General features: G+C 45.4%; 1 protein-coding gene across 4 annotated transcripts in view; it reads right to left on the reverse strand.

Moving 5' to 3' along the window:
* The window catches only part of RELN (reelin), a 1394857-nt gene extending 1382208 nt beyond the window's left edge, over window positions 1-12649 (reverse strand). For all 4 annotated transcript variants that reach the window (XM_077264737.1, XM_077264736.1, XM_077264735.1 and 1 more), the window contains exon 1: window positions 12145-12649. In XM_077264737.1, the coding sequence (XP_077120852.1) occupies window positions 12145-12376 (232 nt within the window). In that variant the 5' untranslated portion in view covers window positions 12377-12649. The remainder of the gene's footprint in view (window positions 1-12144) is intronic.
* Window positions 12650-14731: the final 2082 nt, after the last annotated feature.

Consider the following 14731-nt stretch of genomic DNA (forward strand, 5'->3'; position numbering starts at 1 on the left):
GCTCGCAATGCTCCCGGCAGCTCCAGTTCCCAGTGATGCCTTGCGAGACAATGACCTGTGATGACGTAGCGGTCGGGTCGGGTTATTGTCGCAAGGCATCACTGGGAACAGGAGCTGCCGGGAGCATTGCGAGCATTGGGAAGGATGCGGGGGATGCCGGAAGGTAAGAATATCACGATTTTTTATTTTTTTTAACATTATACCTTTTTACTATTGATGCTGCATAGGCAGCATCAATAGTAAAAAGAGAGAGAGAGTGAGAGAGAATTTCCCTGACTGGAAATTCTTCCAGGCATGCTCAGTTTCAAAAGATGGCATCCGTCACTGGATTCCTGCTTTTGACGGTCAGCGACGGATCCTGCGTCCTTAGGCTTCCATTATAGCCAACGACGGACAGCGTAGGATCCGTCTCTGGGCAATTTTCGAACGTACACAAAAAAGCTTCTATGTGTGTTGTCTGCGCCCGACGGACAGCGATTTTACAACGGATCCAGCGCACGACGGATGAAACGGAAGGCCATCCGTCACAATCTGTCGCTAATACAAGTCTATGAGAAAAAAACTTTTTTTTTCACAAAACGACGGATTTTGATGGAAACAAAAAGACGGAAGTGTGAAAGAGGCCTAAATTCTGATATTATTAAATGTGTTCCACATCACACTAGATACTATTTAGGAATGACATATGTGACAAAAAAGTAACAAGTACATAGATAAATGAGACCTTTGTGTATATGGGAAAGTGTTTCCCCCAACTCTTCATGGCAATTGATGACTGCTTTATATACTGATACCCAGGAGCAAATTGCGAATCTCTTTTGAAGGGTCATGGACAAACAACTCTTCAAATAAATACAGTTGAAACCAGAAGTTTACATACACTATATAAAAATACACATATGCATTTTTTTCTCAGTATCTGACATGAAATCAGAATAAACCTTTCCCATGTTAGGTCAATTAGGATTATCATAATTATTACTATTTGCCACATGCCAGATTAATGAGAGAGAATGTTTTAAGGCATTTTTATTACTCACAATACAATTTGTTATTGGTCATCATTATTACTTACTGCAAAGTCAAATGTTTGGTTGTCAGCTTTCTGCCTATGCACAGTATACACACAAAACTGCCAATCAGTGGTGATGGCAGTGTTATACAGAGCACAGTATTCAGAGAAAAGGCAGAGGATAAAGCTGTAACTTTATCAAACTACAGCAAATAGCCCAGTAAGTGATACATCGCTGGGATCAGGCTTTATGCCTCTACATTATGCTGCTTTCAGATGGAGTTACAAAAACCTGGTTATGGATTCCCTTTAGAGGGAGTCTGTCAGGTGATACATGTTGCCCAAATCTTGGGCAGGAGGTATCAGCCACTGGCTGTACAATCACAGCCATGTATGTTTAACTCTGAAAATGTTGTGGCTTCTAATCTTCTATTTGCGCACGCAGGCAGAGGCTTGTTAGTTACAGTCAAACGGGCAGGAAGAAGCCGCTAGTGTACGACTAGTTACCTGTGCGGTTCGGTCCCTGGCAGCTTAGAAACACTCCCATCAAAATGTTTATCCTCTTAATATATTGCATTCATCATATTATATAGCACTGTGTATTTGGAATAGCTCATTTTGCCTTTCTGCCTACCGTATATACTCGAGTATAAGCCGAGAATTTCAGCCCATTTTTTTAGGCTGAAATTGCCCCTCTCGGCTTATACCCAGCCATACCCAGGGGTCGGCAGGGGAGGTGGAGCAGCAGCTGTCTAATAATACTCACCTGCTCCTGGCGCGGTCCCTGGTTCTCCGGGCACTGACAGCTTCTTCATGTAGTGAGCGGTCACATGGTATCGCTCATTACAGTAATGAATATAGACTCCACTCCTCTCCCATAGGGGTGGAGCCGCATATTCATTACTGTAATGAGCGGTACAGTGTGACCGCTCACTACAGGAAGAAGCTGCCGGCGCCGGGGAACAGATGTCCAGGGACCGCATCAGTAGCAGGTGAGTATAACGCAGTGCATGATATTCACCTGCTCCCCGTTTCACCGTCGGCGCCGCTGTGTCTTCTGTGTCCTCTGCACTGAAGCTCAGGTCAGAGGGCGCGATGACGCAATTAGTGCGCGCCGCCCTCTGCCTGAACAGTCAGTGCACAGGATGGGGAAGACACAGCGACGGCCGTCGTTGAAACGGGAAAGGTGAGTATAGCAACTGCCGGGGGCCTGAGAGGTGAGTATGTGATTTTTTATTTTTTTAATCGCAGCAACAGCATATGGGGCAAATATCTGTATGGAGCATCTTATGGGGCCATGTGCAGCATTATATGGAGGCAAATGTCTGTATGGAACATCTTATGGGGTCATAATCAACATTTGTGCATTATATGGGGCATATTTTAATATGGAGCATCTTATGGAGCCCATCATACACCGTATGGAGCATTATATGGGACGTATTTTGTATGGAGCATCTTATGGGGCCATCATGAACTGTATGGAGCATTATATGGGGCTCCTGATTCAATATGGACATTCAAAAACACTTAAACTACTGATGTCTCAATTAATTTTACTTTTATTGGTATCTATTTTTATTTTTGAAATTTACCAGTAGCTGCTGCATTTTCCACCCTAGGCTTATACTTGAGTCATTAAGTTTTTTGTGGCAAAATTAGGGGGGTCGGCTTATACTCGGGTCGGCTTATACTCGAGTATATACGGTAGCTAGTTCTTTTCCTTGCGCTATGTAGAAACAGGAAGTCTCTTGTCCTTGCATTTATCATCCCCCTCTTCAACTTATGACCCAGCTGCTATGCTCCTTTCCCCCTGCCAAGGAATTTTGCTGTGACTTGACTTATGACTCAGAGAACATTCACAGCCTGCTTCTACATAGAGCTTAGAATGATTCAGCTAGTCAGTTTTTATTCATGTGATGTCACAGAGCAACTGGAAAACAGAAGAATTAGCTGGGAAGAAAGCATTAAGCTACTTACGGGTAGCGGCATTTCTCGGAGGCCCATGACAGCACCACGAGAGAGGGGATCCACCCATTAGGAACAGGAAACCTACAGATACAAAAGGGCGGCACCTCTCCCCTGCATCAGTTGTATTTCAGAGCCTTGAGAGGACTACCGCGGTTAGTAGCATACAAAAATATACATTATATACAGATTATATACAAAATTTTAACCCATATATTGGCACTGGGCATAAACACGTGAGATATATACATTATAGGAGGTGCAACCCCTACGTGAAATAGGGAGGGAACTAAGGGTGCTGTCATGGGCCTCCGAGAAATGCCGCTACCCGTAAGTAGCTTAATGCTTTACTCGGACTCCCATGACAGCACGACGAGAGATTTACAGAGATGTAACACTACCTTAGGGAGGGACTATAGCTTGCAGCACCCTTAACCCGAAGGTGAGATCAGAGGAGGCCCCTAAATCCAACCTATAGTGTTTAAAGAAGGTGGACGGGGATGACCATGTGGCCGCCTTACATATCTGGTCGATTGATACTCCAGATTTTTCCGCCCAGGATGTAGCCATGGCTCTGGTGGAATGCGCCCTCAGATTCTGCGGAGTCGGACCCCCACCTGCAGTATAAGCCAAAGAGATAGCCTCCCTAATCCACTTCGCTAGTGTGTACTTTGATACCCTGAGTCCTTTTCTAGGATTTTGGAAAGATAGAAATAACGCATTATCTTTCTTCCATGTATCGGTAACAGAGATGTACTCTAACAGGCATCTCCTAACGTCTAGCGTATGGAGTAGTTCTTCCTTAGGGTTGGAAGGGTTAGGAATGAAAGATGGTAACACTATCTCCTGAGACCTGTGAAACCGAGATGATACTTTTGGTAAATAGGCCGGGTCTGGTCTGAGGACTACCCTATCTGGCAGAAACTCTGTATAAGGGGAAATTCTGGAGAGAGCTTGTATGTTTCCTACCCTACGGGCAGATGTTATCGCTACCAGAAATGCTGTTTTAAGGGATAATGCCTTAATTGAAGCTGATTGCAATGGTTCAAACGGCTCTCTAGTCAATGCTGACAGGACTAAATTAAGATCCCAAGGCATAGATCTATCCTTATGTATGGGTCTAGCCCTACTAGAAGCTTTAATGAACCTTGAGATCCAATAATTTTTGGCGACGTTACAGGAAAACAAGGCCCCTAGGGCCGAGACTTGTACCTTTAGGGTACTAGTGGATAGATCTAGCTCTAAGCCCCTTTGCAGGAATTCTAAGATCTGTTTTATAGGTATTCCCTCTTCTAAATTAAAATCAGAAGAGGTCAGGAATTTCCGCCAGGTTCTAGCGTAGATTGTTGTTGTAATCTGCTTTCTACTTTTCATAAGGGTTTCAATTAAATTTGGGGAGAACCCTTTGTTTTTCAGTAACGCCCTCTCAAACTCCATGCCGTCAAATGGAGACTCTTTACTTGAGGATGGCTGATCGGACCCTGGTGGAGCAAATCTGGGATGTCCGGAAGCACCCAGGGGTCCTCCACTGACATGATCCTGAGCCAGGTGAACCAGGCCCTTCTGGGCCAGAATGGGGCAATCAATATAACTCTTGCCCGATCTTCTCTTATCTTCCTGATTACCAGAGGTATCAGGCCCAGCGGGGGGGAACGCATAAGCCAACCGAAAGCCCCAGTTGATCAGAAAGGCGTCTACTGCCAGAGGATTCTCCCTGGGATTTAGGGAACAGAATTTTATTGTCTTTCGGTTGTCCCTGGTGGCAAATAAATCCACCTCTTAATGTCCCCATTTTTGGACAATCTGGTTGAACACGAGACCGTTTAGAGACCATTCCCCTTGTCTCAGGGTGTGGCGGCTTAGAAAGTCCGCTTTCACATTTTCTTTTCCTCTTATGTGCAGTGCGGTTAAAGATAGAAAATGGTTCTCCGCTGTCTGGAATAAACGGTCCGCCACTCTCATCAGAGATTCGGAATGAGTTCCACCCTGGTGATTTATGTATGCGACCGCCACCTGGTTGTCCGAGAGGATCTTGACGTGGTGACCCTGCAGATATATGAGGAATTTTTTAACTGAAAGTTCAATTGCCATTAACTCTTTGTGGTTAGAGGAGGCTGATGTTAAGGGGTCCCATAGACTCTGAACTATCATGTCATCCATGTGTGCTACCCAACCTGAAGGGCTAGCGTCTGTTGTTACAATACGTGTCACCCGTGTTACCCAGGGAACTCCCGCCGACAAATTGTCACTGTTTAGCCACCATCTAAGAGAAGTAAGGGCATCTGGACCCAGAGTAATCTGACTCTGCAAAGACCCCTGTAAAACTCTATCATTAGCCAGTACCTCGGATTGTAAAGGTCTGGTGTGAAATTGGGCCCAACGGACAGCGGGAATGCATGAGGTTAGAGATCCTAACAGTGACATAGCCTGTCTAAGGGTCATGGATGGTTTATCAATTGCTTTAGACACTTGTTGTTGGATGTGTAACAACTTGTCAGGCGGAAGACCACACTGTTGGGTTTCTGAATTTAACAACAGCCCTAAGAATCTCTGTATCATTTGGGGCTGTAATCGGGATTTTTCATAATTTATGATCCACCCCAGATGCTCAAGTTTGGTTGTGGTTGTTTCTAGTTGTGAGAGGCAATGGTCTGCTGAACTTCCCACTATAAGGAAGTCATCCAAATAGGGGACAATCAGGATGTCAGATTCTCGCAAGTGCGCCATGACTTCGGCCACTAACTTTGTAAATACCCTAGGAGCCGCTGATAAGCCAAAGGGAAGAGCTCTGAACTGGAAGTGACAAATCTGTCCCCCCATTGTCACAGCTACTCTCAGGAATCTCTGGAAGTCTTCATGTATTGGAACATGATAGTATGCGTCCTTTAAATCCACAACTACCATGAAGCAGTGTTTAAACAACATTTTTATTGCTGTACTGACTGTTTCCATTTTAAATGATTCATTGACCAGGAACTCATTAAGGCTTTTGAGATTTATGATCGTTCTAAACGATCCGTCTGGCTTTTTGATCAGAAAAAGAGGAGAGTAAAATCCCCTCCCTCTTTCTGATTCTGGGATTTCGATCAAAACTCTCTTGGAGCATAAGTTCATGACCTCTGCTTCCAGGGCTGCTTGTTCAAGGGGGGAGGAGCGTAAAGGGGTTAACTTAAATTTATCCCGAGGCCAGTGACTAAAGTCAAGTTTTAGACCTTTTGCTATAATGCCTCGGACCCATTTACTGTTCGTAATGTCAAACCATGCTGAAGAGAATGTTGACAGTCTACCCCCCACGGGGATTGCTAGTCATTGGTCCGGCTTTTTCTGTTCTTTTGAGGAACGGCGAAACATATAGCCCGTACCTCTTCCGCGTCTATCCTCCCATCTAAAACTCTCTCTAGAGGGTGAGGACCCGCGTTTCTTTCCGCGACCAAATCTCCTTCTATTGAAGGGCCGACGGTAGGATGCTGAAGACGGATTAGGAAATTTCTTCTTGTCATCCCCCGCTTTCTCCAGCAACTCATCCAGAGTTGGACCAAAGAGATATTCTCCCTTACATGGGATTGCGCAGAGTTTAGCTCTGGATTGTATGTCGCCTGACCAGCACTTCAACCATAAGGCTTTATGAGCCGCGTTGGAGAGCCCTGCCGCTCTAGCCGCCATCCTGACTGAGTCCACCGAAGCGTCTGATAGAAAGGCCGTAGCATTTTGAATTGTTGGTAAAGCCTTCAGAATAGCATCTCTGGAAGTGCCGTCCTTGAGCTGGGTCTCTAACTGATCCAGCCAGACCATTAAAGACCTGGCTGTACATGTCGCGGCAACCGCTGGTCTGAGAGATCCTGCCGCTGTCTCCCAGGTACCTTTAAGGAAAATGTCCGCTTTTCTATCAAGGGGGTCCTTGATGGTCCCTATATCCTCAAATGGCAACGAGGCTCTCTTGGATGCTTTTGCCACTGCCGCATCCAACTTAGGGGCTTTGTCCCATGTCTCTACAACCGGATCATCAAAGGGGTACCTGCGTTTTAATGCTGGCGGTAAGGAACCCTTCTTTTCCGGCTTCTTCCATTCCCGGAGGATCAAGTCTTGAATCTTTTCGTTTACTGGAAAAGATCTATGTTTTTTACAATCTAGTCCGCTGAACATCATCTCTTGCTTTGAGGGCTGCGGCTTGGGTTCTTCTATGCCCATTGTGCCCCTAACTGACTTGACCACTTTGTCAATCTTATCCAGGGGCAGACAAAATCGTCCAGACTCCTCATCTGATGAAGAGGAGGAAGGACTAGAGTGATAGGCACCCCCTTCTCTTTCTTCCTCCGAAGAATTAGAGTCCAGGGGGGTTCTATGTTTTGAACCTCCCGTTTGGGATAGGGACCGTAGGGATTCCCTCACTTCCAAACGGATCATCTCCTTCAGGTTTGCCGCACTCACAGACTCTTCCGCTACCTGGGGGGGGACAATATAGGTGATAACTACTATCTGACCTAATGTCACTTCCACCCCACCACACCTGTAGACCTCACCGTCTGTTGTATACAGGGGGCACATAATTTCTTAGGACAAGAGTCTGGTAAGGGGACTCCACAGAGGGCACACTCCTTATGTTTTGACTTGTCACTCTTCTTTCCCTAGAATGATAAAGTACAAGGGGCGGGCCCGCGTCACAGAGTGAACTTTCACGTAGATCACTTACCCGTGCGCCAAAGTAAAGTACCAGAATGCGAGGGGGTTCTTTCCTAGTCGAAGCTCTTGATCCCTGCCCGGATGAGCTTTTACGACTGGACTGGTCGCTTCTGTCCTTCTCCTTGGGCTTCTGACGCACATCATCCAGCAGCTGCTGCTGCTCACCACCACTCTCCATGACGAACTGCGACCAAAAGCAGGGTTCCAAAGCCCTCACCTGCTTAAATACCCCTTGGATCCGGTCAGCAGATAGGCCAGCGCCATTCCCATTGGCCCAGGATACAGCAGGGAGGATAGGATTCTTGTGGGAGAAACCGGTAATCAGGGTACATGGGCGCCGCCATTTTGGATCGACTGCGCATGCGCAGACATCCGGCGACCCGGAAGCGGCTACTAACTCCGCCCCCCCACGTCACAGCACCCGGAAACGCTCCAGCACACGCTGAGAGCGGTGCAGGACGCTGGGGACGGATCGCAGTGCTCCGGGTGATCACCCACATAACCCTGACGCCGGCACCCCGCAAGCACGCCGCACCGCTGCACCGCCAATGCACATACTTACCGGCGCTGACGCTGATGGAGGCGAGAAATCCCCTGGACTCTGCTCCCTGCTGCGAATGCCACCGACGTGCAGTCCAGCAAGGACCACCGTGGCGTCTCCAGGGATCTCCGCACCGGCCGAGGTAGGAGACCCCCTCGCTACCGGATTCGGCCGGCCAGCCTGGGCTCCATAAGATTCATCTGTAGGCACCCGTCCCTTTAGGAACAGGAAACCAACTGATGCAGGGGAGAGGTGCCGCCCTTTTGTATCTGTAGGTTTCCTGTTCCTAATGGGCGGATCCCCTCTCTCGTCGTGCTGTCATGGGAGTCCGAGTAAAGGCAAAATGAGCAATTGTAAGAACATGGTGCTAGATAATATGATGATTGCAACATAAGAGGATAAAAATGTCGACGAGAGTGCTACTTAAAACTTATATTTTTTTCTTATATTTTTCTCTGAATGGCTGCATCGTTTCAGACATGTATGGCTGTGATCGTAAAGCCAGTGGCTGATACATGCTTGCTCACGGTTGGGGCAGCATGTATCACCGGACAGGTTCCCTTTACATACAATAAAGGAACAGGTCAGGAAGTAAGCCTTTTCTTGATGTCTTCCGAGATTTTTTTTTTATCCATACACTTCTCTAGCTGCAAATTAACTCTAAAATACTGTAATCAAAAACATGAAATGCAGGTGTTCTGTAAAGTTGGGCACAGATATGCCATGCCAAATTTATAAGGCCGGAGTCACACTAGCGTAGAATACGGACGAGTGCTATGCGAGAAAACATCGTATAGCACTCGGACCAGTGTTAACCTATGGGGCAGCTCCACATCACCGTATTTTTTCTCAGGCGATTTTTCACGTATATTGTCCGAGACTTGCCAATCAAAGCCTGTAGGTGTGAGAAAAACTCAGACACCACACGGACCATCCATGTGACTTGCGAGAAATATGCACACATTTTCCTCATTTCAGCCCATTGAGCCATTAAATTCAATGGGGAAAGTCAGTGAGAAATGTAAATTGATACGGATGTCATACGGATACATAGGTGCGAGAAAATAGCAACATCGCATTGCAAACGCATTACACACGGATGACCATATGAAGAGCACTTGTGCAACTCTCGGCAGGGAGACTCGGACCGATTTTCCATATGGTGAGTGTGACGCCGGCCTAAGGGAAAATATCAATATTTTGTACCTAATATTAGCCACATTTTTTTTTGTTAAGATTTAATATACTTAGAGAAAAATGTTGCCATATTGTTTATTGATAAATTTAACAAAAATGCATAACAGAAATGTATTGCCCTGCGGCCATACAATGCATATAGAAAACATTTGTGTCCCAGTTTAAACATCCAAATAAAATCTTGAAACCCTGTATGTGTGAACTCCAACAGTTACAATCAGAAGTTACTATATTCCATCTTCAATCTGGGTGGTGATCGATACTATAAAGTTTATCTCAAATTGAAGCTTCAAACCATAACTATTAATGAAATGGATATAAATCTGGCCATTCACAAAAGCCTATAATACAGAGAAACAATTGACACTGTGACGGGTTTACAAATGCAACTGTCTCGTAAAGGCTGCGAATGAACTCTTCAAATTCAGGATGCCATTTATTTGAGAAAAATGAAACCATGTAAGTTAATAATCACATTTTGCAATGACTTTTCTAGAGTGCAAGCATCAAAGGCATTTTCTGCACTAACCTAGAGGGTTAGGTTATTATCTCTGCAAATTTCTATGGAATATTTAAGAAGCGTTCATCTAACTGTAGAACCATTAAGAGGATTGTTGCAGTACCATTTTTTCCTGTCAAAATTTCTTATGTGCATGGCCAGGTTACCACTAATGTTTGGAAAGTAATAATACAGGTCATTCTGTAAAGATTTATTTTATTCCTTGAGTACTGAGCAAGAAAATAGTGCTCTCGTATAGAAATTAATAAATCCAGTAACCTAGATAGACGAAAGCCGAATGAAAATCCAGCAAGCAAAGGCAAATGAACAGCGACTTCAAAGAATGACTGCAGGTAGCAACTTAATAAACCCAGTGGGGCTCATGTATCAGTCTTTTTACAACACAAAATGGTAAAAAAAAACATCAGAGAATTTTATATTCTATACATGTGCCCTATTTGTCAGTGTATTGCTCTATTTTTCCTTGACGCCGGCATATTTTGGAAAACAAAGGGTTGTCACAATAAAACGGCACACGTGTTAAGTCTTCAAATCGGTGATGTGCAACATGAATCACCATACCGATATAGCATGGGGGGGGGGGGAACTGTCACAAAAAAATCTCCTTTTGTTCAACATTGTAGATGTTAAAGCTATGCAACAAGGTAATAAATGTATCAAAATAAGCTATTGACCCCTTGTATGGACAGATACAGTATTGTACAAACAGGACTGACCCATCACCTACCACACCCTAGATTTAAGCTGGGCTCTAAAATACCCATAAAAAGGAAGTTGATGGGGGTTATTTCAAGAAAATAAAAGGAAAAACTCTTCATCAGGTAAAATGATCACCAAACTCCTTTTTATGTCCCACACGATGATCACAATAAAAGAGCCCATACACATAGGGGTACGTTCCCACGGTCAGTAACCGGCAGCGCTTTGGACACAGCACATGTCCGCTCCGTCCAAAGCACTGCTGGCTTTTGAACGCAGGTGATTCCGCATGTGTTCACTGAACCATGCGGAATCATCGCATGCTATACATTGGACGGTGATATTTATCTTGTGGAGACTGAGCGTCTCCGCAAGATATATGGACATGCTGCGGTCTGGAAAGACACGTCACAGTCCATCTCCACAGGGAAGCCGCAGGCGTCTGTGCACACATAGTGGACATGAGATTTCTTGTAACATCTGGCCCCTGCGGGTTGGATGCTTTGGATGTACGCAGTGTCCAACCCGTAGTGTTTCCTGACTGTGGTAACATACCCAAAGAGGAAAGTCGTCTAAACCCACCAATTTCAGCAGGGCCAGCCAATTATGTTACATGTATGGGGACCTCCTGAAGGATCTGAGATTTGCAATATCAAACACTGCTCCTTTTGTTCTAAGAGAAAATTAGGCCTCCTTGTTCCCATACAGAACACATGCACCCTCTGCTGAGCCAAGCATGCATGTGTATGGGGTGGAGAGCCCATGAAGAACAGCTTTCCTCTATATTAGATTGGGTTGCCACCTGCTGAAGTTGTATGAACATCTTTAAGTTGAAGAAAATTGAAATTTCAACAGTAACTAACTAAAAGCAATCAATATAATCAACCGATGTCACAGAACCATTGGAAAGTCGACTGGGTATGAAATTTCACCAGAATAATTGTCTGTATAAGATCTTTTTGATGATGACAGATTTTCACCCAGTATGATCTAATGTATATGGCTGTATTAAACTGTATTGGTGAATATCAACTAAAATGTGTTGACTGCGTAGGCGTAACGATCTGTCACCAGGCAAATGTTTATACAATGGTTGGTTACTCATTAACCAACTTCTATGCCATGTTTATGGACAGCCTTATGCTGCATTTACATATGAGTGTAAAATATCCAGGGTTTTTTTCATATCGTATGGCAGACGGAACAAGGACATAAGAGTTTCATGGATCTTTTCATACTTCCGTGAAAATCATGGATCTGACAGTGAGATCTGAGACTCAGGACAGGTCCTATTCTAATCTGGTTTTGAGAATCAGAGTAGGAAATAATCAATGGCACTGTATACTTCCCCACAAAAAATAAATAAATAAATTGGACGCACACGGACACTACACACACATGTATACATATATAATTAGTAGGAGTGGGTCCTGGAGACATGGGCATCAGGTACTGGATTACCAGAGCTGGCCCACTGGCACGCCGCTACCTGTGACCATGTGCAGACCCTGCTCAGGGGGCACTTACCGTGGTACTCCTGTCCAGGGATGTAGTAGCTGGGGTTCCCCGCCAGGTGCAGGGAGATCAGCACCTCTCCTTGCTCTCCGTCCCCCTCCAGCTCTCCGTGGTGGGTGCACAGGAAAAAGAAAGGTGAGAACCTGGGGTAAAAGCCGACTGCTCCGCGTACCGCGGCCACAGAGAGCATCCCAAGTAGGAGCATAGTCCACAGCCTGCCGGAGCAGGAGCTGCCCTCATCCATTGCTGGGCTCCCCCGAAGCTGCTGCTGCTGCTGCTGCTACTTATTCTATCTGCTGCATAAGTGGCTGAGGGAAGAGCGGGCAAGACAAATGGCTATAAAAGTTTAGATGGCTAAAGTGAATAAACTGCAGGACAAATACAAAGCCGCCGTTTCCGCGCTCCGGGCACCTAGTACCGACAGCACCGGCGACAGGAGTCAGGTGGCAGCAAGGAGCCCGAGCCCGAGATGAGGGTCCCCACACAGGAGCTGCTCGCCTCACACAATCATCATGTTATCTATCCGGCCGACCACGCCTCCCGAAGCACGATTGGCCCAGTAGCTGTCCCTCACCTCCTGCTAGGCGGGGCTTGGAAAGGTGAATGGTCCTCGTAATAGCTGCTAAATAACAGGCGCTAATGTCGCTGTGGTAAGAGCAGCGCTCCGTGTTGTGTCCACGCCGGCCGTGGAGGGCAGCTCGGCTCTTCTGTTCTGCACACCATTTCCTCCACTAAAGGTGAGTATGAGGACATAGCGGCCAGTTCTTGAGAAGGAGCAGGGAACTGGTCCAGTGTGGACCTCAGGTGTTTGTCAAGGTAGAAATGATAACAAACAAAAAAAAATAAACAGCTCATGTCCTGTGGTGCGCTGCACGGCGCTAATCATTTACCTCAGGGAGAGAAGTCACCGAGAATAATGGGTGGCTGACAGGAGGCTCCCGCCAACACTTCCCGGACATAGAACCTCGCACTGTCACCTCCGGGGCAAATGGGGTTTGGTTCTATGTTTTCTCCACCATAGGGCTCGTTCAAACGGATGAATACTGTTCGTGTGTGCCATGGAGAGCACACACCCTTTATAGCCAGCGCTCAATTTTCCACATGGACCAGCAGTCTGAGAGGAAACAAATCACAGTATGCACTACTTTGGGGGACGTACTAAAAAAATGAAAAGGAATAAAGAAAAAGAATGAGCATAATAAATTATAGGTCCAAAGATATGGAGAGGTATTATACATTTTTTATGCATCTTAGATATGAAATTAATTAGGCTACGTTCACATTTGCGTTGTGCGCCGCAGCGTCGGCGACGCAACGCACAACGCAAATGTAAACGCATGCACAACGCAGCGTTTTGTGACGCATGCGTCCATTTTTGCATGGTTTTGGGCGCAGAAAAAACTGCAACTTGCTGCGTCCTCTGCGCCCTAACGCATGCACCACAGTGACGCATGCGTCACAAAACGCAAGTGCAACGCATGTCCATGCGCCCCCATGTTAAATATAGGGGCGCATGATGCATGCGGCGACACTGCAGCGCCCGACGCTGCGGCGCAGAACGCTAATGTGAACGTAGCCTTATGTGTAGACAATTAGGAAATGAACACATATCCCATATAAACAGGTGTATATTATATTCCCTGTGTCTGATAGTTGGAGAATGAACATGAAATATATGTAGATAATAGGGGAATGAACACATATCCCATATAAGCAGGTGTATATTATATTCCTTGTGCTTTATAGGTGGGGAATGAACATGAAATTTATGTAGATGATAAGAGAATGAACACATATCCCATATAAACAGATGTGAACATGTGTGTACATGAAATATATGTAATGTGTTTTTTAATGCAAATTTTCATCTGCATTTAACAGTACCAGCAAAGTGTATGACATTTCAGAAATCTCATGCACTCACCTTGGATTTTTTTCTTGACTGTTTTGTCAAAGAGCTGCAGCATGTCAATTTCAGCTTTTTTGCAGCATTTTTCACCCATTGAAAGCAAAAATATGCTGCAAAAATGCAAGTATCAGGTTTTGTGGTGTTTTTGGTGCCAAAACCTGATGAAGTTGAATCAGATTATTTTTTATGCTCTAAACTTTATCAGCATGCACAAGACAAATGTATTCTGACAAAAACGCACAAAAAAACACGGAAAACACTCATCAAAACCTGCTTTTTTGGCTTTGCTTCTTTACAGCCAAGAGAGTAGGATTGAAAAAACTCAAAAAAACGCAACGTGTGAACATAGCCTAACACGGCCAAGCGCTGTGCAATGTTTTATTGGATAGCACTCGGCCCAATCAATATACCTAATTTGGACGTGTCTGTGTGTCTGTGCGCAATGAGTCATCCACAGTTGAGCGCAACCATGGATACCTAAGGAGAGGAGCTCTCCCCGGTGGCGAGTTAAGGCATAAGCCTATTTTGAATTGTATCCTGTGAGGCAACACTGTGAGACAACATTGTAAAGATGGATCAAATTGAGCGCGCTGCTGCACGTAGAGAAGCAAATCGCACACAGATGCGTAACCTGCGTCTTAATGAAACAGAAGATGAACAAAATTGTCGAAGAACTGCTGATGCAGCACA

Source organism: Ranitomeya variabilis, chromosome 5 (genome assembly GCF_051348905.1).
Source record: "Ranitomeya variabilis isolate aRanVar5 chromosome 5, aRanVar5.hap1, whole genome shotgun sequence".
NCBI lineage: Eukaryota > Metazoa > Chordata > Amphibia > Anura > Dendrobatidae > Ranitomeya > Ranitomeya variabilis.